Source organism: Neolamprologus multifasciatus, chromosome 3 (genome assembly GCF_963576455.1).
Source record: "Neolamprologus multifasciatus chromosome 3, fNeoMul1.2, whole genome shotgun sequence".
Lineage (NCBI taxonomy): Eukaryota > Metazoa > Chordata > Actinopteri > Cichliformes > Cichlidae > Neolamprologus > Neolamprologus multifasciatus.
In genome coordinates, this window is record NC_140441.1 from 21,971,045 (window position 1) to 21,997,496 (window position 26,452).

The 26,452-nt window shown below is 41.1% G+C and overlaps 1 protein-coding gene across 5 annotated transcripts in view; it reads right to left on the reverse strand.

Moving 5' to 3' along the window:
• The window catches only part of chd3 (chromodomain helicase DNA binding protein 3), a 63,851-nt gene that overhangs the window by 27,383 nt on the left and 10,016 nt on the right, over positions 1–26,452 (reverse strand). For 3 of the 5 annotated variants that reach the window (XR_014870376.1, XM_085138801.1, XM_085138773.1), the window contains exons 10-35: positions 22,295–22,564; positions 21,980–22,183; positions 19,823–20,046; positions 19,612–19,743; positions 19,107–19,206; positions 17,868–18,059; positions 17,575–17,775; positions 17,349–17,486; positions 16,821–16,942; positions 15,933–16,106; positions 14,661–14,802; positions 14,322–14,453; positions 13,991–14,108; positions 11,609–11,733; positions 11,284–11,515; positions 10,801–10,985; positions 9,391–9,568; positions 9,045–9,131; positions 8,621–8,706; positions 8,057–8,190; positions 6,569–6,713; positions 3,215–3,377; positions 2,936–3,105; positions 1,155–1,365; positions 901–1,017; positions 676–810 (exon numbers count right to left, since the gene is read on the reverse strand). Coding sequence is in view for 4 of the 5 variants with exons in the window: in XM_085138801.1 (XP_084994927.1) it covers positions 676–810; positions 901–1,017; positions 1,155–1,365; positions 2,936–3,105; positions 3,215–3,377; positions 6,569–6,713; positions 8,057–8,190; positions 8,621–8,706; positions 9,045–9,131; positions 9,391–9,568; positions 10,801–10,985; positions 11,284–11,515; positions 11,609–11,733; positions 13,991–14,108; positions 14,322–14,453; positions 14,661–14,802; positions 15,933–16,106; positions 16,821–16,942; positions 17,349–17,486; positions 17,575–17,775; positions 17,868–18,059; positions 19,107–19,206; positions 19,612–19,743; positions 19,823–20,046; positions 21,980–22,183; positions 22,295–22,564 (4,117 nt within the window). In the remaining variant the exon portion in view is untranslated. The remainder of the gene's footprint in view (positions 1–675; positions 811–900; positions 1,018–1,154; positions 1,366–2,935; positions 3,106–3,214; positions 3,378–6,568; positions 6,714–8,056; positions 8,191–8,620; positions 8,707–9,044; positions 9,132–9,390; positions 9,569–10,800; positions 10,986–11,283; positions 11,516–11,608; positions 11,734–13,990; positions 14,109–14,321; positions 14,454–14,660; positions 14,803–15,932; positions 16,107–16,820; positions 16,943–17,348; positions 17,487–17,574; positions 17,776–17,867; positions 18,060–19,106; positions 19,207–19,611; positions 19,744–19,822; positions 20,047–21,979; positions 22,184–22,294; positions 22,565–26,452) is intronic. The other 2 variants (XM_085138792.1, XM_085138786.1) reach the window with 2 other exon arrangements.

Here is a 26,452-nt window from a genome sequence, read left to right on the forward strand (position 1 = left end):
CCTGTTTCACTGATTTTTCAGTCCAGTTCTTGCGTAATTTGGCATGTCCCTGCTTTTTCTCGCTGCTTCTCTTTCCACCCTTCCACTGAGACCATTTCTGATAAAGTTTCAGTGAACAATAGAGCCAAGTCAACTGAAGGACCAGATGTATCTCTGAGGTCCTGTGTCAGGTCTCTGCTGGACTTTTTCCTATTTCTTAAAGACTCTTAATAGCGCTCTGGGAAAGAATCTAACTGGTGCTAAAAAACTTTTTTTTAATATCTGTCAAACTATGTTTATAGATTCAACTAAAGAAATCATTTTTGTGACAAAGTGTGCAAAGACATACTTTAAAATTGGCTCTGTGCTACGTTTTCTGAATCACAAAATTGGTTCATCGCTTGATTTAGGGCCTTTTTGTGCTCTGTGCTAATGACTTATATGTCAGTGTCAAGGTGCTTAAGTGTCAAACCAAAAAAAACATTCCTCTGAAAATGGCAAGGTAGAAGAACTGTTTTAAAAATGATTGAAAAAGCAGCCAAAGATAAACTTTGAAACACCTTCAGAAAGCCCAGAAAACTATCGCGCAACACCACTTTAAAAAAATGAAAGAAACTCCGGCTCCCTGGAGGCAAAAAAAGAAAAAAGAAATGAGGGTTGAATCAGGATCTGTATTCCAGATCTGCTGTAACTAACCAGTGAAGCCACCGTCTGCGATGTTGAACATGAAGCGAGGTCGCTCAGTCGGGGGCTTCCCGTTACCCTTCGGCACCTCCTCCTTCGCTGCTTTGACTTCTTTTCCAGCATCCTTTTCACCTTTGACCTCCTCTGCTATCAACGACAGCGGTAAAAATGTTAATTAGTTTGTTATTGCAGCATACCGTTACACGTCTAACCACCAGGAACTGAACAGACATGCACCTTTCTTCACTTCAGACACTTCGGTCTTATCCTTGGCATCTGTTGTTTCCGTTGTGGTAGGTGTTCCCTCCCGCTTTTCTTTTTCTTTTTCTTTCTCCTCCCCAACCCTTTCTCCTTCTGCAAAAACAAAAAGACCTGAGTCACATAAACCTGTTTTATGTGTTTGTGCATGTCAGACTTGAACTCACAATACAACAAAAAGTCTTATAATGTTTGGGCTTATCAAGTTTCCTTTTCTCTTTTTTTGTGTTCACCTGATTTCTCCTCTTTAACTTCTGAATCCTGCTTAGATGTGTGTTTAGTCTCGTCTTTAGTCTCCTCCTGTACTTTCTTCTCCTCTGTAGAGGCGGCTGGATTATCGGTTGTGTCTTTCTTCTCGTCCTCTTTCGTGTTGCTGTCGTCTTTGCTTTCAGTTTTTTGAATGGAAGACACATGTTGTGATGTTTCTTTTGTGGAGTAGGAAAGCTGCGGAGAATAAAACAATGCAATATCACATAATCTTGTTTGCAGTCATGTGCCAAAATCTTCACGCCAGAAGCAAAGACTGTATATAAAGACAGCCAGTATGATGTCACCAAAGTCACGAGAGTGGATCTGAGTGGTGCGACTTCTCAATCACAAGGCAAGACAATCCTAAAACACACCCTGCTTTATTATCTTTTTCACTCTAATGCTGATTATCCTTCTAGCCATTTTCTCCCACTTATCTAATTCAGTGTCATGGTTTGGCCTATTCTAGCTGCCATGAGGCGAGAAGTAGGTCACACTATGGACAGATTACAGGTCGCCAGTCTCTTGCATGGCTAATACAGAAGGGATTTCAAGACTATGCACAGTCACATCCAAACCTATGGAAATTTCACAGTCACCAGTAAACCGAACCCCACTACCCGTAGTTCTTTGGACTCTTGGAGGAAGCCAGATTACCCCGAGAGGGCCCACGCAGACATGAGGAGAAAATGCAAATTCCACACAGAAAAGAACCGGCCAGGCGGCCCAGGACATCGTAACAGTCAAGTAAACAAGAACCCAGTCACACAGGCCTAGAGACATGTTGGCAACTACCAGTCATTACGGAGAAACGTGCATTCCCCAAACACGGTGGTAAAAACTGTCAATGGAACTGATGGACTTGTCTGCAAACACTGGTAAACTGCTCTAAGAAACTGAGCGTGACACAAACTCGACAGGTTGAGTTCAATTCAATTCAGTTTTATTTATTTGTCACTAAATCAGAACAACAGTTGCCTCAAGGTGCTTTATTTTGTAAGGTAAGGAAGGACACTATATTAACAGAGAGACAGCCCCAACAATCAAACAACTCACTTGCTAACAGTTGGAAGGAAAAAGTCCCTACAAGCAACCATGGCACATGTCACATCACATATGGCCAACAACTGTCGAGCATATTTGCAGAACTTCCCGTGAGAAAGTCCCACATTTGCAACCAGAAGAGTCGCCCTCTGCTGGCTGTTAAACAGAACGCAGGTTAAGATGCACCATGACTGGCTTCAGTCCTATATCCATCTTTTATATACAGTCTATGGTCACAAAGGGAGAAATCTCTTCGATGGCCACAATAAATCTTCTAATTAGCTTAATAAATTTATACAAAAATATTGAACAATTTGTTGTGGAAACATGCTACATCAGAGAAATAATAAGGTAATAACCAGACCACCTGTTCATTTGCCACTATGGCCTTAAAAGTCTTAAAATTTGAGTGGTGGATTTTTTTTGTTGTTGTGTTTTTCTGTCTTTTAGGCTTTAAACTGAGTACCATACTGCATGAAACTGCTGATACTGTGAAACTGATTGCATAGATAATTTTAAGACTGCAATGCCTGCATGTAAAATATAATTTTTAATTTTCAGTGAAAGGAGGATATGTGCAACAAATAAGAGATTTGTGAAATAAGTCAGAGGTTTTACTGACAAAACAGAAATATGCATAAATATTAAGATTAATGGAATAATTGAGAAGACACTGTACTGCAGGCAGGTTTTGATTTGCATTTTGAGGACCACGTCCCACCTCTGTAGGGTCTGCAGTTTTGTTGCCATCCACCTCTTTCCTTTCATCCTTCTCCCCGTCCTTCTCCTTCAGTTTCTCTTTTTCCACAAGGGCCTCAACGTCCTCCTTGTCCTCCTCCTTTTCTCCCTCCTTCCCGTTCTTTTCCATCTTCTCTGCCGGAGCAGGGGTCGCTGCATTTGTTCATACACATAAAATCATTTGCACATTACACATCAACGATGCTTTTATTTACGTGGAGCGCCCTCTGCTGGCCGCTGTTATTGGATGTTTTTGGGTTACCTGGCTTTGAGGTGCACGGTGTGTTGTTATAGCTGGCATCTGGGGTGGGCGTGGCGGTTTTCACTGCAGGAGAAGAGGCCCTGGAGGAGGATTTGTCTATGCTAACCTCAACCTTGAGCTCTGGAAGACTCCACCGACCGTTGATGTGCTCAAACTCCTGGATCTGAACACAAAACATGAAACACTCAGTCAAAAAAACAAAACAAAAACTTGGCACCCACGCACTTTACCTAATACCACCTCCTTTAAACACACCACCCACATGCCCTGTTTGCCTGGCAGTATATCACACAATCCCTCTGGCACAGATAGCAGATCAGGATGTGTACACGTTTAAACAAGTTGGACTCAAAACTGGAAAGAAGATGTTTCGATAAACTAAGATAAACTGAGAAAGTGGAAGCAGCAAAGAAATCAAAGGGTATTTAAAGAAGTAATGATTGATTGTTTCTTCTTTTGTTTAAAACCTGCTACTTCAAAAACACCTATAAATAAAAAATTCTGCATGTGCTTTATCATCATTATATTTATCCAAACTTTTTTTAAATACGATTTGTAGTTGCATTATTCTGCGTTAGTCTTTCAGTGTATTTACATTCAGTAATTTACTCTCCGTGCAGTAGTTTTCAGCAGTTACCTGCACAGTCCAGCGTTCCCACTTTGGATTTAATTGCACAAGATATTTTTATTTTTGCACAAGATATTCACAATATTACTGTTAATTCTCCACAGCTGTATGAGAGCTGAGTTCATTATATGCTTGAGTAAACTGGACACTTTCTGTTATGGCAATAATTCCAAGGGCAAACTCTTTGCTAAGGTGTTTATTTACCCCTGATTATCATGGTTTTCATATTTTGGATAGAGAAACACATAAATCTGACAAGCATGGTCAAGTGCAAGCTGCAGAGACAGAAAGAAACTTCTCTTGACTTGGATAAACAACACTAAAATTTTGTAAATGGAAAAATACTAGATGATGTTCTGGCCCCAATATAGACCAGTAAGTAGGGAAGAGATCCAGGAAGCACTTATGCACACAACAGTCTGATCTCTCTAATGCCCAATGAGAGGTACAAGATCCACATATCACACACCAGCAGACTAGTGAACACATTTTCCCCCTATAACCGTAAAACTATTAAATAAATAACAGATACACTCAACAAATGGGCAATGCATACTGCAAAAGTGCATGCCATCTCTGTAGTGTTGTAGTAGTAGTGTTGTTCAAATAAATCTTTACTTGCACTGGTACAAAACACACTGGAGTCTTAGTTAGCACACTTAATGTTTTTCACATTTCACAAGACCCTATTTACACAATCAGAGCGACAATAAACATCTTAAACTCTGAACCTTTATCTGAGCTATAAAAGCTACTAATGCAGTTTTAAGAAGTACTTTTTGTTTCTGCTGCTGTTCGATGTTCCAAGCATTTATTTAACTCAAAGGAAAGACTCTGACACAGAGCCAGCAGGGAGCAACAAACATAACTGCTGGGTTTCTCCTGCTTCCATTTATTATCGAACTGTTATCTACTGTCACCTAATGAATCAGTGAGAGACACAGTTTGACTTTTTTATAGGATAAAGATGGCATCTGAGCCTACATGCACATGTAGTTAGTCAGAAATAACAAAGCCAATCCTTTTAGAAATAGTGTGGTGATACTCAGATTAGGAAAAAAGCAAACTGTTCCCTTTACTTCAAACTGATTTTTTGATCAAATTTATTTCCAGTATTTAAGTTCAGTAGTTATTGCATATTATAATAAGCCCCTTTTTTCTCTACTAAATTCTACACCCTTGTCAGAAATTCAAGTATTGACTGTCCAAAACTCATCTTATTGCTGACAAATTTAAAAATTTTGCAGGGTGAAACAGAATAAGAAGGTGTAGCTGCGTACTTCCAACTCTTTAACCGTGTAACCAAATGTCGACTATCCTGCTTAGGGATGGGTATCGTTTAGGTTTTATCCGATACCGGTGCCAAACCGGTACTTTTGAAACGGTGCCGGTGCTTAAACGGTGCTCAAACCGCTGCTTAAAGAATGGAGAACACAAACTTTGTCCAAAAACCTCTCATGTTCAGCTGTTTTTTTTGTAAAAAGATAACAATGTTAGCCTTTTCTGCAGCTATAGGGTATATATGGTATCACTCTTTGCTGGAAGCAGTGCTTAAACAATGGAAAAAACACAAACTTTGTCCAAAAACCTCTCATGTTTAACTGTTTTCCACTTTTTCTTTGGTCATTTTAGCCTTTTTGGCCAGGGTGAAGGGTAGTATCTGCCATCAAACAAGAAGACAGCTGCATGTAGCTATGATGATGTTTGCTAGTTCACCTTACATGCATTAATTTAATAACGTGGTTAGCCTACTAAGCTACTCACGCAGAGAAGAACGGCTGCTTTTAAAAAAAACGCTATCCGTCGCCAGGTGTTTCATCAGATTTGAGGTGTTACCTTCTTTGACAGTATCAGCTTAAAGCACTTGTTGCAGGCTGCTGAGTTTGCATCTTTTGCTGTGAAGTACAGCCAGACTTTTGATTGCTTCGCTTTGGGCATTTTTAATCTGTAGCTCTGCTCTAAAAGAACGTACGTACCTGGACCCGCCTACTATCCCCGGAAAGGTAAAATGATTGGCTAGAATCTAAAGTGTATCATTCCATACCAGTTGGTGGCGGTAATGCACCTTTCAGTTGTTTGCCAACCGCCAATACAAATGTAAGGAAGAAGAAAGTGTACCACAGCTCAGGGGAAAAAAAGCACCGAAATAAAGCACCGAAATGTGCACTGCTTTTCGGTCTGGTTACTACCGTTCATGTCAGAACCGGTGCCATCATGGCACCGGATACCCATCCCTAATCCTGCTGTTGTGTGGAAATCTGCAGGATGTAAAGTCTGCTTTGCAGCACTGTATACCTGTTTGCCATCACAGTCACAGTTTGCCCATTTTACAGAAGTGGCTGGTGGTTATGAGGGGGTTACTAACCTGTGTGACTAGGGCTTAGCAGTGAATGTCATGACAAATGAATCTCCAGCAAACACTTGCCAACCAGTTGGGGAATACACATTATCCCCTTGTGACTGGTGGCTGACAGATTGCCAACTGATCTTTAGGTTTGTGTGACGGGGCCTTATTAAAAGAGCACGAGTTTGTTTGATTGTACTCCAAACAGACACACCAGTCGTATTTTTTTCCATACCAAATTGCATTTCCTGGAATATTAAACCTCACATCTTGTTATTAAAGTGATTCCCCCAAAGAATACTCTTGAGGATGAGAGCTGTCATAACTTGCATCATTCACCTCATCTGTCTGCATCTAGGAAAGGCAACAGGTTTCGTCTAACCTTCTTCTTGAGGAGCGACATGACGCCAATACGTGTGAGGACTGGCTGTCGACACAGTCCTTCTCTTGGGACGCCATCGGCGAACGTCTCGGCTCCATCAGCAACGGGCTCGCACAAGTGGCGCATGAAGAGAGACACATAAGCTCTGGGAAAGAAGAAGGCAGAGATAGATGAATACACTGGACTTAGAGGAAGTTTAAAAGCTTGACCTTGATAGTGTGGAAGACCAAGACCACCATAATAAAAAATAAAAGCATATTTGAATATTATATCTTAATAACATTTTGTATTTTCTCTTAGTTATTTTCACAGCACTGTTCACTTTTGTGTTTAATTCCTTTATGCAGCATGCAATGTGTATAACCACAGTGTTTGGAAGCATACTGTCTCCTTGGGTATTTATAAATGACATTAATAAACACAATGTTCTTAGCCTCATGTTCTGCTCTTGTGACATCTAAAAAAAGCAATGATACAAAAAATTCCGGTACAGTAGATTCTTACAAACGAGACTAAGAAAACATTTAGTTTTGATAACTTTTTGTGCTTTACTCCAGAGCATCATCTGCAAATCTGTCTACGAACAAGGAGGCATTTCTATTCAGTTACTGAGATCTTTGGAAAATCAGATGATATAGTGACAATGACTCCTCAATATGCAACACATTTTATAGCATTGTGGCGGAAGCTCATCACGCCGCCCTGCGTAAATAGCACTGGGTCCTGATTGTGTGTTGTTGTTGGTTATGTTTGCAGCTGGCAGGGGGCGAGCTGCAGCCGAGTGCGCACGGCAACCGTGGAAATAGTGTCTGTTAATAAAGTATGCTGAAAAGCATGAACGTGTGGTCGGGTCTGCTGTGGATTTATTACAAGCATCATGGCAGGATCTAACTTGTGAATGATGGTAAGGGTAGGGCTGATCCTTTCATTCAGGTTTATGTCTGGTTCTCTTTATCAGCTCATCACAGCTGTTTCACCATCTGCTGCAAAGCCAACAAATTACATATGCATGATTTCTTTAAAAACACCCTTTATAACTGCAGGATGTTATAGTCGCCCCCTAACCCTGGTGCGTAACTGCCATTATCAAGTTCAAAGAAAAAGCTACACAACTTTTTAGTGGGAATTCTGATGTTAACAATCAGAATTTAGACAGAATTGTACACAAAGTAAGAATATTTTTAAGATTTTTTTGTGAGTTGCCCGAAGCTTCGAATCCAGTTCATTGCTCTTTTATTACTGGCAGTTTCACAATGAAACAGACTGTTTAATGGCATAATGCAATGTTGGAACAGAATGAATTGGATTATCACCCACTGAGCTAAAAGTAAAAGTCCGTTTCTGATATGATTGTTCTTTGCACTGCAGAGTGTTTTAAGATGCACATTTCGTGCATTTAATTCCTTGTGAATCCACAAAATTATGTGTAATAATTTGTTTATTTGTAATTTTGTTGGTCCTCCGTGTAATAAACTGTCTGTTACTTACTTGAATTCTTTCTCAGTCTTGCCTTTGAGGTCTCTTACAAGCCACTGAGAAGAGAAAGCATCCTGAGATGGCATCCCCCAGCGCATTACAGCATTCAGGAAAGCTTTGCGCTGGCGTGTGTTAAAGCCCAGAACCTATTGAAAGAACAGTTTATATATGTGAACTACTATTATCCTAGAGCTTGATTGAAAATGCTAGAATGAAAAACTTTTTCATAATCTTGCAGACATTTTAGTGTGTTTAAAACCTCCCATGGCCTTTTCTGTTTAAGTCTGACTCTTTGATAATGCTAAAATAAACTCTAAGTCCAATCTTTAACAGTGCAGGATATTATTATCACGTCCACCATAATCAGGATGATGAATGAGCTTAGAAGGTTCAGAGCTGTTGAAGAAGTAATTGCTTTGCCGCCATCTCCAATAAAGGATAATTCAGTTTTTAAAGATCGCTGAAAAAATAACCGTGAATGCTAGTTCGCTTTAAAAAAAAGCGTGACAGATTTCAGAAATATCACAATTTAAAATAAAACAAATGAGTAAGACTAGTTCCAAGAGCTGTACAAACCTCAAGGTTGCCTCCCACCCTGGCCAGAAGAGGAGGCAGAGGTTTATCTTTGTCATTCCTCAACTGCCGACGTGATTGCCGTCGTCCTGTGTAAAGAATTAGGCAACAAAATGACGCACGTAAGAATATTTGCTACAAAAAAGACAGATGCGCTCAATAAAACATGTTCTTTATTTATTTTTTACATTTTGCAACCCGGCAGTTATTCGTGTCAACCAAGAGTTAAAAACTTCTGATAAGCCTGAAGCATTTTAGTTTGAATTTTTGGCAAGCCAACTTGTCCTGCTCTGCCAGGGAACTGTAACAACTAAATCAAATTCAAGCTGTAATTCAACACAGGCCTGAGAGCGTGTCCTACAAAATATATATTTCGACTTTCACGAGCAGCTCTGCTCGATCTGATGCCTCCGATTTTTTTCCTTACCTTCTGGCCGATCATCAAAGTCCTCGTCCTCCTCCTCAGAACCCACCGAGTACTCGGACTGGTTATCTGAAATGTCAGCATGCCACTCTGAAACAGCACACGGTGGTCTGTCAATAGGCCAGGCCCATTCACTTCCACTGTGCAAGTCATAACTCAAAAAGCACACACACATAATCTGAGACCTCATTATTTTTCTACTTCGATCCCCAGATTAACATAATAAATCTTACATCCATTCTTAGGTCCACGCGAACGAGGACCCATGTTCACATCCAGGGCTTCCTACTCCTAAGCCATCATTCTGTTATGTGGAGTTTCTTCATCTTACACGAGACTCGCCCCCTACCTTGGTCTTCCTGTGCAGCATCATTGTAGTTGACAGGCTTGCGGTTCCTCTTTCCTTTACCAAGTTTGCTTGCCAGATCCTCTTGTTGCTGTTCGTAGTGATGCCGCAAAAGCTTCTCCCAATAATCTGGGTCCACGTTCTCCTCCTGTTTGATTATCTCCCGCTCAATCTCCTCGATCTGCAGCATTAAAGATGAGAACACATGGAAAAAACTGAAGACTGTGGGACTTGAGAGTTAAAATATAATCTCTAAGAAACAACAATAAACTTAAGTTTGTTAGAAAAAAAACAGGAATGGTGGTTTGCTCACATAAGCTGATCTCAAGCTAACCTGTGGACAGATCTGATGTCTCCAAGTTTATTAGACAAATGTATGTTGGCAAACAGAAAGCAACTCAGAAAAGCACACGTTAAAACTGGGATTTGCAGAAGAGCATCTCTGAATGCACAACATGTTAAACCTTGAACCAAATGGGCTACAGCAGCAGAAGACCACACCACATGACTCTAGTGAGGCAACAGGTCAGTGGGGCTCGTCAACAGGACAAAATGAGACTGGAAAAATGTTTCCTGGGCTCATGAGTTTCTATTTCTCCTGTGACATTCAGGGGGTAGGATCAGAAACACAAAAGCATCATTGGTTACCAACTAAGCATTCCTTACACACCAGAACCAGTATTATTATGAGTATTACTCAACCACATCCACCTATTTATGACCACAAGGTTCCACCTTCTGATGGGCGCTTCCAGCAGCCCATATGGAAAAGAAATAGTAAAAACATATATGATTTACTCATGAAAGTGGCCACTTTCTCATTACTTTCATATATTTTTTAGTAAGTATACAAAACATACAAGTTTCATTATATAATTTTTCAAGGGATCTTATATGTGTTTTCACTCTTGTATGCTTTTCATACAAGTTTCATACAAGACAGATAAAAACGTTATAAGATTTATATATATATTTTCCATATGGGAGGATAACACACCATGTCACAAACATGACACTGATTTCACTCAACAGTCACCAAATCTCAGGATGTGAAGCTGACAAATCTGCAACTGTGAGATACTGTCATGTAAAAAATGGACCAAAATCACTGAGGAATGTTTCCAGCACCTTGTTGAATCTGAATCTGGGTTGCTCAACATGTTCTCTGGAATGAAAATGATTTGTTTTTTTCAGTGCAGTTTTATTTTCATGCTCTCTCTAGTGGGAAATTATGTGGAAACCAGGACTTGCATAATTTTTGAACATGTATGTGCAAAGAAATGCTACACTTCATCTCTATTTTTCATCCATGCGAGGAGAAAACGATGTAATAAGTCTCCACTCCAGACCTTTGGGAAGGTCACATTTTTGCAAGCAAAGATACAATAAACGGGTATTCAAGTAAGTCCTCACCTTATCTTCTTCTCGCACCATGTACTGGGCCACTTTGAAGGAGCTGAGGTACTCGTTCATGTTCTGCACATCCGAGTCGTCTGTGTCGTCTTGGCTTCGGTCCAGCAGCCTCTCGATGGCGGTGCTGTCATAGTGAATGACGTTGCCCTCGTCCTCAACTTTATCCCCTGAACTGTTCTTCATGCCTGCCACATGTGGAGTTAAAAAGCGAGCAATTGTTTCTATGGTTCTTCCAACACATTTCAACAAGTAAAAATGCTCTTGTCGACCAATTATTTTAATCAATAACACCAGAACATGCCAGGAATGCGCTGTGGCGAAACCTGTCAGAATGAAAGGCCTTAAACTGAGTGTATTTGACAAAATAATTGAATTCAGCAGAATAAGCCTACCAAAACATGCCCTATTAGAATCTATTTGACTAACAGATCCAGCTCAGCTCGTGGACATGTTATTTTTAGATTCAACAGTAACTCCCGTCACCTTCCCCCTCGTCCTTGAAGAGCTCCTCCGTCCCAAACTTGAGGATGTCGTCCAGCTCCTGCTTGGTCATGGAGCCTGCCTTGGATCCCAAACCCGGGCGCACCACTAAGTGGGTCAGCATCATCTTCCTCTTGGCCACCTGGGTGATACGCTCCTCCACGCTGGCTCGCGTTACGAAACGATAAATCATGACCTTGTTGGCCTGTCCGATGCGGTGAGCTCGACTGAAGGCCTGCGAAGGAAGCGATGAGGTAATTCTTTAAAGAGGCAAAGTTTTATGAAGTAGAGATCACTTCGCTTACACGAAAAGCAGACCGAACGGCACCTGAATGTCATTATGAGGATTCCAGTCTGAGTCGAAGATGATGACAGTGTCCGCTGTGGCCAGGTTGATGCCTAAACCTCCGGCTCTGGTGGAGAGCAAGAAGCAAAACTGGCAAGCACCCGGAGCTGGAAACAGAGAGGGCGGAGAGCGTATGTGTGAGAGGGAAATAAACAGGAACACTTGTAGGACAGTGTGTAAAAGAATCACGCAAACATGCTTTACTAAAGTCTGCAGTAGGCAATTTATCAAAGACTGCACTGATATTATCACCTTAAAAAGGGGCTCTATTTTGAACCTTATGTGGCTGTGATAGTTGTAGCTGGAAGTGTTCATGTGTTAGGAAGCAGAAGGGGTGATGCTGTCAGAATGAGCTCATAATTGGCGCGGGTTGATGCGCTCAAAGCTGTGAGCACGGGGCCAAAACTTTGGCTCTGTCCTGTAGCTCTTCAGCCTGAATGTTTAGAGCTGAGCCCCACATAGTTCTACTGTTCAATAACACTGATATAATAATCAAACAGAGCAGAACTCAACTAACTTAGCTGGACTACAGGGAAGAAAGGTGAAAATCCCTGTAGTCCAAATTGTATGCATAACAAATACAGGATACATCTTGTTTTACAGGCTACAAGTTGCTTCTTTTTACAGTGAGGGATGCGTTTGAAAAAGTCTGAGCATTTACAGAGTGCAGAAAGCTCATTCCTCCAATACAGCGATTTTATCTACGCTTAAATGCTTTGTGACCTTTGCACACACTCCGATGCACCGGGGCTGAGATCGATCCACCAACCTTCCACCTGAGCTACAGCTGCCATAAATGAATCACTGATGCAGGACGATCTTACAGCACGTAACAGTGACTTTGATGAATCCCGGCAGCGTCGCGAGGCATTCATAAAAAACATTCGCACCTGCCTTCACACCTGTGGGCAATTTAGCGTTACCAATTAACCTATCATGACTACCTGCATGCCTTTGGACTGTGGGAAGCGGAGAGAACCCACGCAAACATGGGGAGAACATGCAAACTCCACACAGAAAGGCCCCGGCATGATGGTGGAATTGAACTCAGGACCTTCTACTGTGAGGTGACAGTGCTAACCACCGTTCATTACTGCATACATGGATCAGGTTCCGACAGTAAAACAATGTTGTCTTCTACAAATCACTCAGATCAGCTGTTACACATACGATTCATGTTTATCTGGTGGGATAGATGCAAGAATTTAAGTCCTGCACCCCTCCTGAGCGGTCAGATTTATCCCAAGCATGGCGGTCTCTACCTCCGAACCCACACGGTCCCCAGCAATTTCTATAATTTATTTATTTAATTAATTATCATCCAGATTCTTCTTCTGTTGCCTCTCTGTGATTGAAATTGTCACTGTGTTTCCAGAGAGAAAAACATGAAGAAAACAAGGTGCCAATTTTTCTCATTGGGTGTCACAAGGCTTCTAGTCTAACCCCAGGCGCTTTGTTGCTTAATTTCCCCCTTCTTCCCATCCACTCTCCACTATCCAATAAAGGTCACCCCCCACCACCACAAAAAATAAAATAAAATATCTCAACAAAAAAGGCTTTGACATCATGGGTTTCATGGGTACTTAAGTGCAATTTTCAGTTGTTTATACTTTACTTGACTTTTTTTTTTTTTTCGGACTACTTTTTATTTTTACTCCTTACATTAAAAAAAAATTTCTGTACTTTTTACTCCTTACATTTTCAAAACAGACTTGTTGCTTTTGCTTTAACGCATTTGGGAGGTATTATTTCTATGATCACCATGCTAAATCTTGCCCTCAGATTCTTCATTTTCTTAAACATTGAATCCCAAAAGTCAAATGAGGAGTTGAGCGTTACCAACAGAATGTTTTTGAAAGTGTTTTCCATATTTCTTCTTGTTATTGTGCAATCAAAGCAACATCATCATCATATGACCCTTGACCTAAATGTAGAGAATTAACTACGCGAGGAACCATCTGAATCCTGACGACGAATAAATAAATAAGCACTTTAATGACACGCTTTGTACATTACATTTAAATTAAATTTGACTTAACAGTAGTTTTATTAATAATGTGTAAATTGCATCCTTTTAAAATGCAGTATATTGCCTGCACTGTAAAAAGGTACTGTAAAAATACAACACAATGTTCTGAATACAATACACATACAGCTTATTGGTATAACGGCACTGTCTCGTATCGTTTTAAAAAATTTAAAATTATATTTTAATCAGCACACTTTCTCGGTTAGTCTGTCACAGCATTTTTGTTATTTCTGTCAACTTAATGAGTCTTTCTAGAGTACTGCAAGACAGCGTGACACCTACTCATCCTTAGCTGAGCTCACAGACGGCTTACCGCACTTGATCCTGTGTCTCACCGTTAAAGCGGTCGATGGCTTCTTGCCTCAGCGCTCCCGTGATGCCTCCATCAATTCGCTCGTACTTGTAACCTTCATAATCCAGAAAATCTTCAAGTAAGTCGAGCATTTTAGTCATCTGAAAACGGAGGAGACAGAGAGGTAGAGAGAGACACTGGCATGTGTTTTCATGAATACTTGATTACCTGTGCAGCCGCACAGCTGGAATCACAGCCTGCCGCTGAGCCTTCTGGAGATGTCACGAGACCAATTTAACATCTGCGCAGGGAGATACCCATCTGGTGTTTGCGTGTGTGAATGTGCGCTCGTTTGTGTCTGTGTGAAGACGTACCTGTGAGAAGACCAGCACTCGGTGTCCCTGCTCTTTCAGCTTCCTCAGCATCTTCTGCAACAAGGTCAGTTTCCCAGAGGCCTTAGTGAGGGCTGACCCTTCATAAGCACCGCTGGGTGTTTTCGGGGATTCCTACAAACACAAAGAACATACAGTATGACACAGGAGCTCTTCCACACATTACCACAGGGTGTCCCTGTTAAGCAATTTGCTATTCATTTAAAGCAAATCTTGGAGTAATTGCTGAAATAATACAGGAAACCAGGAGCAGCATTAAATCTACTCTTTCTGTGGATCAAGAATCCCCAAAAACAAAAGTGTCCTTTTCTTTCTTCTCACCATTGAGGCAATGGGGAAGAGGTAGGGATGATTGCAGCACTTCTTTAGGTCCATCATGATGTTGAGCAGCGAGACCTGATTTCCTCCGCCTTTCGAGTTTAGAGCTTCAAAGTTTTTGGTCAGAATTAGCTTGTAGTATTTCCTGCATTTAAGAAAATCCAAGAAAAACACAAAATCGTGAAATGATTAGGAGTGTGTCAATACGATGTCAACAACATTATATGGATCTATTAAATCTTTGAATTCTCATTTCACTGAGTCCCACTGACACTGGTGGATGAATTCCAGGAGCCAGCTGTTCAGTTTTAAGATGCACAGCTTGTTCATTTTTCGCTTTAATGTGGTTCATTTGTGCAGATGTGAACAAAGTAATTGCACATGGGTGGGGACCGAAATAACTACAACAAGACCATTGGATGAGCGACACTCGAGCAACTGGTTTATGGTGAAAACGTGATCCAATCTCTAGTCGATCCAACTACCAGGTGTATGCTAAGTTTGAGCTAAATGCCTTGTTGCAGTCAGGTATATTGAATACAAATGTTAGGAATAACTGCTCCATGTTATTCACTAGTCCAGAACAATGTTGCTCCTGCTCTGAACACATCCAGCCAATTAGAGGACTGAATGTTCTCATGTGGTTTGTAGTGACACATTTTGGTCTCCAAGAAAAGAAACCAAAAGAAAGGAAATCATGGGGAAACTCTTCAGTAAGTATTTGTTGATAATTCTGTATTTCCAGCTTTGTGGGAACAGCTTGGCAGGAGCCCTTTTCTCTGCCGACATAAAGAAAGTCCATTTGGTGTTGAAGAGCTTGACCGACCTGCACAGACTCCTGACCTCAACTCTACCGAACACCTTTGGGATGAACTAGAAAGAGTCAGCCCGTCTGATCTGACATCAGTGTCTGACCTCCCAAATGCTTTTCTGCATTAACGGACAATAATCCCACAGACAGGCTCCAACATGTACAAAAGCTTCCCAGGAGAGTGCAAAGGGGTACCAACTGCAGATTAATGCCTAGCTCCTGTTGTTTATACAATGTTTATATAATGTGTAGATCAAGATTAAGTCTTTTTAAAAACCTTTTTCTCCCCTCCAACAAACACTTAAAAACAATAGAGGATGTATAGACTAACTGTCGCACTTGTACACACAAACACACCCTTTCAGTTGAATCTGACCTTGGTTTTAGGCTACAGAAGATGCTCGTCTAAATGCTACAAACGTAGATTTCTGCTCATCATGTATCTACATTTGTCAGTGTCATACTTCTGCATAGGGCTCAGCTCCACTCTGACAATCAGCTCGGTCTTGGCGGGCATGTTCTTGAAGACGTCGGCCTTCAGTCTGCGTAACATGTGAGGCCCCAGCAGGTCATGGAGCTTCTTGATCTGGTCCTCCTTGGAAATGTCAGCGAACTCTTCTAGGAAGCCCTCGAGGTTACTGCAAAGAGAGAGAGAAGAAAATCTATCATAGACAATTCTACTGCAACTAGAAATAAGAACAGATGAATTACTAGAGCTACAAGTACCGGGCACATTTTTGTTTAAAGGGCACATTACTGTTTACAGGTAATAAGATACGTGTACATAATAGTAACCCCTGTAAACCTAAGCATTAGGCTTTAGACTACTCTAAACACTCAGTTACTATCTTTTCTACTTTTGTGCTGAACAGATATCAGCTTCATTTGCTTCTATGGACGCAAAGCTTACAAGCTTTTGTTTGAGGGAGCCAGACGAGGGGCAGCCAATCAGAAGAAAGTGGCCTTTCAAGAGTGTGGCATCACTCTTTGAACCATGAAATAATTGCCAGAAAATTATCAGTGTTTGTTCAAACACCTGACCATTTTATAATTAGTTAAATATTAATTTGCATACATGAGATTTATTTGTATTATACTTCTACACTGATGATGTAGACGTCTCAAAAACACATAAAAACTCATGTATTAAATATGACACACTTAACAGAGAGTAGGTAAAACAGCTTTTTCTAACAGGGGATGAAGTGAATGGGCTGCACCAAAAGCTAGAATAGATTCATTATTTTTTAATTAATGACAAATCATGCAAAGCTACTCTTGTAGGACCCCCGTTTAAAATTAGGTGTTCATGTAGTGTGAAGGTGTGTGCTTTACAAAGAAAGAAGTCCTACTTGAAGCGGTTAGGTGTGAGGAAGTTGAGCAGGTGAAACAGCTCCTCCAGGTTGTTCTGTAACGGAGTTCCTGTGAGCAGAAGCTTGTAGTCGATCTTGTAGTCGTTCAGACGCCTGAAGAACTGGAATCACAAATAAGGAAGCTCAGCGTTATTTAACTCTCAGTGGATTTTTCAAAACTCTTCCACATCATTAAAAAACAAACATATTTGACTTAATTTCCCATCAGTTTTATTTCTATAGTGCAAACTCACAACAATAGTCGCCTTAAGATGTTTTATACTGTAAGTAAATATCTTATATTGCATAGATCTTATAATTAGTTGTAATTAAGTCATTATGGCATGGACCCCAACTTCCTGAAGAAGTACAGCTAATACTTAATCTATTACTCTCATGATAAAGTACATTAAACGACCTATGAAAGTAGTTAAGTACTGTGGGACTAAAGTGTTGCCATTGCATAGTTTGGCCACCAGAGAGAGGTGAAGTGCGTTAATGTGGACTCATATGCAGTAGCTGCTGTACCTTGGACTGGTTGTTCTTAAGGCGGTGAGCTTCATCCACCACCAGACAGGCCCAGTCAATAGACTTCAGCGCCGTTTGGTCGATGGTCACCAGCTCGTAGGAGGTCAGCAGCACGTGGAATTTAATAGGAGCTTCTCGCTGCAGGAGGACAAACAAGGGAGGAAGGATGAGTGGACGCCACTGTCGATATCATGTTTTCCCGCTACTGCTAACGATCCCTCCTTACCCTCAGTTTGAAGGCCTTCTTTCCTCCCTTGACGGCCGTGTCATCAAAGGAGAACTCGTTCTCTCTGATGATGGCTCGGCTGTCCTTGTCTCCCGTGTACGTCACCACGTAGAAATCGGGGGCCCACATCTCAAACTCCCTCTCCCAGTTGATGATGGTGGAGAGTGGAGCGCTGACTAGAAATGGACCCTTAGTGTGACCCTGAAGCGAGCAGAGAGGGAAATCAGTACCGTGTTACACAGCGAGACTTTAAACAACGTTAAAGAAAAAAAAAGCAGAGATAAGGTCAGCACCTCTTTGAAAAGTGAATAGAGGAAGACGATGGTTTGGATGGTCTTTCCCAGCCCCATCTCGTCCGCCAGGATGGTGTCAGTGCCCTGAGCCCAGGAAAACCGAAGCCAGTTCAGGCCCTCCAGTTGGTACAGATGTAGCGTGCCGCCCGTTGACGTGACAAAGTCTGGCTGCTCCTCGTATTTTATTGTAGGCTGAAGGGAACAAATGAGAAAACGATGAGGAGATACGATTGGGTTAACTGGAAACTCTAAATTGCCATAGGTGTGAATGTGGGAGTGAATGGTTGTCTCTGTCTGTGTGTTAGCCCTGCGACAGACTGGCGACCTGTCCAGCGTGTACCCCGCTTCTCGCCCTAAGACAGCTGGGATAGGCTCCAGCTCCCCCATGACCCTGATAAAGGATAAGCGGAAGCGAATGGATGGATGGAAATTCCTTTACATTTCCTGAAAACATCTGGATTACCAAGGAAAAACTAAATTCATTCATCAGTCTTTGTTTATTTTCTGTAAAGGTTTTGACTGAAAGGTCAAATTGTGTCTGTTTGTTTGTATTTTGACTTATTGTGGTTTAATGCGCACAGATTTGTACATGATAAAAAAAATACTGGTGGTCGCCAATGCTACCATTCAGCCTCCTCATAGTGTTTCCTGTGCTTGTGGTATAAATTTGAAAAATCCCAGGCAATCACTGGGATTTGAACTCGTCCGAGATTTTTAGCAGATGCACTTATGGTACAGATTTTAAACTCCTATATAACCTACTGAGTTATCAGATTTACAAACCTCTCCACGCTGGCCATTTATGAGATTATGAATCAGAAACTGTTCAATAATCTACATTTTCAAAGACAGTTTTGAGCAATATTACCAAGAGAGAGGTTCAGATATGCAAAATGAGAAATATTGGAAAGTGTGGTTATTCTCCCATGGTGCATCGGACAGCTTTAGTAAAACTATTAGTAAAAGTAATCGAAGTAAGTTCACCAGTGGTGTGATTTTATACAATAAAGATCCTTAAATGTGTACAATTTAACACGAAAATAAAGGGAATTACTGATGCTTTAAAAAGGATCTAAATCCTTACAGTATAGCATATAAAAAATGTAAATCTGAATTGCAGTATGTGATAGTTCTTATAAGAAACATTTAATAACTTTATAACAAAAAAGAGTGACTGACTAACAGCAGACAGCAGCTGCAGACTTTACAATACTGAGGGCAAAGCCACAGTTTACTCACATCAGTGAGTGGTGAGCCTGGAGACTCATCTTCACCCTCATCTGAGTTCTTGTTCCTTATCTTCCTGGGTTTGTCTGGGTCCTCCTTCATTATGGCGTCCCTATTAAACAGCAGCAGAATTATTGCCACATCGCTGACACTAAGCTGTTCACTCTAGCAGTGATCTGATTTTTGGTGTCTGAACACAGCAGCATTTTTCCTGAATACAAAAACAAAATGAGAAACAGCAGTTGTGCCCCTTTGAGCAATATGGTTCATTTGAAGTGCTGCTAACAGTTGCAGGAAGACGTATGCCTGTAACAAAGTCAAAAAAGTAAAAGATTTCAGAGCATGAAACACAAAACATTTCAGGTGTTAGTGTAATGTCCTCGTAAGTGCATATCAGGCCCTTGTAATGCAAAATTTAGTACTGTGGTCTGGACAACCCAAAATGTGATGTCCACATATGTGGACGGCAGGTTTTAGGAGGTTAATAAATGAGAAATACCACATTAAAAACAAATACCTGTGTTTCCAGTAGCTGGCCTTGTAAATTGCAAAGTCGGGGATATCCATGTCGTCTCTCTCCCATGTACACTGGTCGTAGGCGAGGTCTCGCCACTTGACCAGGTAGTGGTATATCCCCTTCTTATCCACACTAGCAGGGAGACACATGATCACAGTTAGTGGTCCTTCACAAACTTGACCTCTGCATGCTTGTGTGCACGGCTCTTTACCTGTGATTGATGATCCGGTGGATCATCATCCACTCGGGCTTGATGCCATATCTGTAGTATTTGTCCTCCATGATGGCATACTGGGGGTCTTTGGCCCTCCTCTTCTCGCTCTTTCCTACTCCGTTCTCATCCTCTCCCCCCGAGCCGTAGTCCAAGCTGGGAGGCTCGTCCATGTCCGTCTTCCTCTGGTAGTTTCTATACATGACCGAGTGGAAGATCTCCAGCTGATGAGACAAAGACATTAGTTGGTCAGATGATCATTTTTCAGGTGAGGACTTCCTAGATTTGTGGTTTACAAAACCATTTTTTTCATTGTTTAGACTTGGAAAAACGTGACCCTCGTCATAAATTGTATTCTAATTATGGAGAGCAGTTGTTTATATTTCAACCATGGTTTGATTTCCATTGTTAGATCTTTTAAATCTGAAGCATTAGAGACTCAACACAGGAGAACTATCTAAAAAATGTAGAAGGCATTTTTTGCTGTTTTGTGTATTTTCCATAAATCTGGTGAATACAAAAATGCTGAGTAAACACTGCAAATGACATGCTGAGTGCAGTTTTTAAAGTAGAATGGAAATTTAAAGGAATAATAATCTTTAGTGATGGTGATGTACGTTCATTTACAAATACCATCTCTGGCTGTAATAACAGTCGCTAAAAAAATATGTGTAAACAGTAGGACCGCCCTGTGAATAAAGCTTCCAAGGATCAGTTTAAGATTCTTGGGGTCGAGGATTTGCTTATACAGATAATCGCATGCGCTGCACTCGTGAGTGATAACGCCTGATAGCGCCCATTCTGTCCCCTTTAAGACACCTGTGTGTGAAGTAGTGATGAGTCTGTGTACACTCAAAAAAATGAAATTGGGTGGTTGCTACATGTACAAGATTCAAACTTGTAATTGGAACTAAATAATTTCATGTTTCTATGGTGAACGTAATTAAATCATGCAGCATCTGCAAGAAATTCAGCAACTTAGTTTGTTCTCGTTGAGATGACATGATACAATCTAGTGAGAGTGGTTAGTTGCCTGGACTCACGAAATTCACAAGATCACATTAGATGTCAAACTGCAGGAAAATCGCAGGAGTTTTAAGAGGCAGACAATTACACCCACACCACGTGTATGCTATCGCTATTTATTGTGGTTTAACCTGTCAAGGACAAAAACGTACAGAAAAGTCTGCATTAAGCCTTATAATCATAGCTTTCCTACTTTGGTTAAGCCTGGATTGACAGCTTGGTGGTGTGATGGTTAGTGCTGTTGCCTCACAGCAAGAAGGGCCTGGGTTCAAATCCACAATCTGGCTGGTTTGCAGTGTGTAATTAGAGCTAGGTTAATTGGTGATTCTAAATTACCCATGAATGTAAGTGGAAATGGTTGTTTGTCTCTATGAAATCATCAACCCCCATATTGGTTCATTAAGCAAGACTAGCAGTAATTGCCTTGATTGACAAAGTAGTTGTTCAAACAACAAGATTTCATTGTGTTTTCCTAACTTGTGTAAAATGAATTAAAGCAAATTTCACTTTACATACTTAAATAAATCACTTCAAGTCAATGTAAGTATACTACGTTGATCCAACATAATCTGATTACATTAAACCACCAAATGCCAAACGTGTTGGTTTGACATGGTCAAAAATGGGTTATTGTACTTGGATAAATCACGTGGAAAAAGGTGCCATGATTAAATTGTGTTCATCCAACAACAGATTTTTTTGAGTATAAACCGAGGCCTCAGTTTTATGTGCTTAGCTGACAGGCGTGACGCCTGGTGTCGTCTTCAGCAGGTTTCGATCATGTCTATGTGTCTAAAGGCATAGAGTTGCTGCCATGTGTTGACTTTTTAGATATTTTTGTACTGGTATACCTGATGCCCAGTGTGTGTATAAGAATTATCAGTTATTTGATAGGGATCAATAGTGTGAATTTAATTTAATTACTTTATTTATAATTTTGCTACAGCATGTTGTCAAAGGGATGTAAATTGGGCTGCAGGAGTTTGATTAAAAAGACAGATGTGTGCTGTCTGGTCCATTACTCTGACACATGTGTGTGGCTAAAAAAGAAGAAGAAATATTTGGACTGAAGAGGGGGAATCCCTAGAAAACAGACTTGCCATTATTTGTGGTTGTGACTTTCAGACTCACCTGCAGCTCAGTGATCCAGGTGCAGTGCCAGTAGGACTGTCCGGTCAGCTTTACAAAGAACTCTCTCTCTGCCCTGCCTTTCATTGGTGGCGGTGGTGGGGCGTCGGGTGGAGCGTCGGGAGAGGGTGGAACAGGAATGGGAGGTGGAGGCTCACCCCATCGCCAGTGGAGGATCTTCTGGACACGTCCCTTGATTGGCGGACACTGGAGCAAAAATGCATTCTTAAAACCACATCTGGCAGTTTATTTAAGCGAGAAGATGGAAATCTGTGAGGTATAGATCAAAGAAATATTGTGACAAGAGCATCAACTGACCGTGCATCGTGGACACAGCCACTCTCCGTTGGGAATCTCCGGCAACGGCGGGTTCAGACAGTGGATGTGGTAGGAAGACGTACAGGTGTCGCAGCACAGCAGCTCACCTCCGTCTTTACACACCCGACAGAACTCCATGTGGTCGTCATCTTCCTCCTCCGCCCCAGTGGCGACCCTCACCCCGACCTCTGATATCACTCTGTCCTCGCTGTCCTCCTCAAAATCCTCAAAGTCTTCGTCTTTTGCTTCCCACTGGATTCCCTCTTTTTCCTGGAAGAAAGCGAGAGAAAACAAAACTGTTAAACTGAGGAACATCCTGAACACATGAAGTAAAAGGAGCTTTTAACAACCACAAGATGCTTATTGAGAATTTTGTGGTTACATATTAATGACTCACAGAAAAAAATCGAGCTGCTAATGTTGCCAGCTGTTCATTGCACTGAGAGTCCTGGCTCCCATTGACTCTTTTAGCCTTAAGTGGGAATGTGATTGTGAGACATAAGATAAGAGGGAGAAGGACCTTTGCTGGAGCTGCTCAGGTGCTGTTTTAAGTAGGCCTCTGTGACTGTGAAGGATGGAGTTTGTGAAAAATAGATCACTGCTCCAAGTGAGCCTATTCTGGGTGAATAAAGGTTAAAAAAAGAAATACCTGATTTATGTAACAGCTGCAGTATGTAACCCATATTTGGGGTCTACTATCCCTGTGCAACACTGACTGTTAAAGTAAATGTCTGCTATCTCAGTCACTACAGACCCAATCTTATATAAAACACAGCTTTGGCAACTACTGTACGATATTAAAACTGGCATTTGCCAATTTGTAAATGTAGCCTGGTGACATATAGTACAGTAGTTGCCAGTGAAAACTAAGGTCTCTAATCAGAAGTACCTGACCCCGTGGTATAATTCTCAAACACGTACCCTAAAGCAGATGACTCGTAATCTGGAGAGGAAATGGCGTGTCACAAATTTAGAGGATCATCATTTAGCCTGGAGAAATAGTTTGTTGCTTTATAAGAAAGCCCTCCGCAAAGCCAGAACAGCTTACTACTCATCACTGATTGAAGAAAATAAGAACAACCCCAGGTTTCTCTTCAGCACTGTAGCCAGGCTGACAAAAAGTCAGAGCTCTGTTGAGCCAACCATCCCTTTAACGTTAACTAGTGATGACTTCATGAACTTCTTCACAAATAAAATTTTTATCATTAGAGAAAAAATTACCAATAATCATCCCACAGATGTAATATTATCTACAGCTACTCTTAGTTCCATTGATGTTAAGTTAGACTCTTTTTTTCCAATCGATCTTTCTGAGTTAACTTCAATAATTACTTCCTCCAAACCATCAACGTGTCTTTTAGACCCCATTCCTACAAAACTGCTCAAAGAAGTCCTGCCATTGATTAATTCTTCGATCTTATATATGATCAACCTATCTCTAATAATCGGCTATGTACCACAGGCCTTCAAGATGGCTGCAGTTAAACCTTTACTCAAAAAGCCATCTCTAGACCCAGCAGTCTTAGCTAATTATAGGCCAATCTCCAACCTTCCTTTCATATCAAAAATCCTTGAAAGAGTAGTTGTCAAACAGCTAACAGATCATCTGCAGAGGAATGGTTTATTTGAAGAGTTTCAGTCGGGTTTCAGAGTTCATCACAGCACAGAAACAGCTTTATTGAAGGTTACAAATGATCTTCTTATGGCCTCTGACAGTGGACTCATCTCTGTGCTTGTCCTTCTTGACCTTAGTGCAGCATTCGATACTGTTGACCATAATATTCTATTAGAGCGATTAGAACATGCTGTAGGTATTACACGTATTGCACTGCAGTGGTTTGTATCATATCTATCTAATAGACTCCAATTTGTGCATGTAAATGGAGAGTCCTCTTCACACACTGAGGTTAATTATGGAGTTCCACAGGGTTCGGTGCTAGGACCAATTCTGTTTACATTATACATGCTTCCCCTAGGCAGCATCATTAGAAGACATAGCATACATTTTCACTGCTATGCAGATGACACCCAGCTCTATCTGTCCATGAAGCCAGATAACACACACCAATTAGTTAAACTGCAGGAATGTCTTAAAGACATAAAGACTTGGTTGGCCACTAACTTTCTGCTTCTTAACTCAGATAAAACTGAGGTCATTGTACTCGGCGCTGAAAAGCTTAGAAATATGGTATCTAACCAGATTCTTACTCTGGATGGCATTACCTTGGCCTCCAGTAACACTGTGAGGAACCTTGGAGTCATTTTTGACCAGGATATGTCCTTCAACGCACATATTAAACAAATATGTAAGACTGCGTTCTTCCATTTGCGCAACATCTCTAAAATTAGAAATATCCTGTCTCAGAGTGACGCTGAAAAACTAGTTCATGCATTTATTACTTCCAGGCTAGACTACTGCAATTCATTATTATCAGGATGTCCAAAAAACTCACTGAAAAGCCTTCAGTTAATCCAAAATGCTGCAGCAAGAGTACTGACAGGGACTAGAAGGAGAGAGCATATTTCTCCTGTTTTGGCTTCCCTTCATTGGCTTCCTGTTAAATCCAGAATTGAATTCAAAATCCTGCTCCTCACATACAAGGTCTTAAATAATCAGGCCCCATCTTATCTTAATGACCTTGTAGTACCATATCACCCTATTAGAGCACTTCGCTCCCGCTCTGCAGGCCTACTTGTTGTTCCTAGAGTATTTAAAAGTAGAATGGGAGGGAGAGCCTTCAGTTTTCAGGCCCCTCTTCTGTGGAACCAGCTTCCAGTTTGGATTCAGGAGACAGACACTATCTCTACTTTTAAGATTAGGCTTAAAACCTTCCTTTTTGCTAAAGCATATAGTTAGGGCTGGACCAGGTGACCCTGAATCCTCCCTTAGTTATGCTGCAATAGATGTAGGCTGCCGGGGGATTCCCATGATGCATTGAGTTTTTCCTTTCCAGTCACCTTTCTCACTCACTATGTATTAACAGACCTCTCTGTATTGAATCGTATCTGTTATTAATCTCTGTCTCTCTTCCACAGCATGTCTTTATCCTGTCTTCCTTCTCTCACCCCAACCGGTCGCAGCAGATGGCCGCCCCTCCCTGAGCCTGGTTCTGCCGGAGGTTTCTTCCTGTTAAAAGGGAGTTTTTCCTTCCCACTGTCGCCAAAGTGCTTGCTCATAGGGGGTCATATGATTGTTGGGCTTTTCTCTGTATCTATGAAGCGCCTTGAGGCGACATTTGTTGTGATTTGGCGCTATATAAATAAAATTGAATTGAATTGGAATTGAATATAGGGAGCTAACACTCCGGAGGAAAGCAAGGAGCTTTCCGCCTTGCTGTGCAGAATAAAATGAGAAAATGAAATTGTTTATTTGCAAGAACCAGTGACTTTCAAACTGCAGAATGGTTACACGGCATTACAAATCATTGCTTTTTGAATAATGCATACATATTTACAACATGGCATTTGATTTGATTGTCGAAATGTTCGCGATTAATGAAGTGGAAATTTTGACTGTGCTATAGCACCTACTCGGGGGAGTCAAAAAATTCCAAAAAAAAAGGACCAGAAAAAATCCCCAACCCTTTCAAAGTGTAAGTATCTCACTAGCACATCAACAAACACCTTGAGTGTGACAGTTATACTGCTTTGATACAGCTCTCCTTCAAATTTGAAGCCAGTCTACCACTTCTTGGTATTCAAGGATACTTGACTCAGATAAACCTGACACTTGCTCTGAATAAACAGCAGGTAAAAAGCTTCTTTTCAGCTTCCTGTTTGTCACCAGTGCATGCCCTTTCCCTGTTTTTCTCCGCTTCTCCAGTCAGTTAGCTAAATGACATTTAAGCGCAAGTATCGCTCACTTTGTTCACATTTTCGATATCAATACCAGGTCATCCCTACAGATAAAAACAAGTGACTCATAAAGAAACTAAAAAGCTGAACCAGTCGAAACAATCACATAAAATTCTACACAGTGGATTTAATGCAGCAATTTAGTGAGCAGTTTCACAGCACCTTAACTGACTAATCTCAGAGATCTGATACCAAGACTTCACAGCATCTAGAAATTAGCACTGAGCAATATTTGTGCCATTGCTGAATAGATTACACCCACATTTGGCGACAGTTTTTTGTTGAGGCAGGATGTCTGCACGT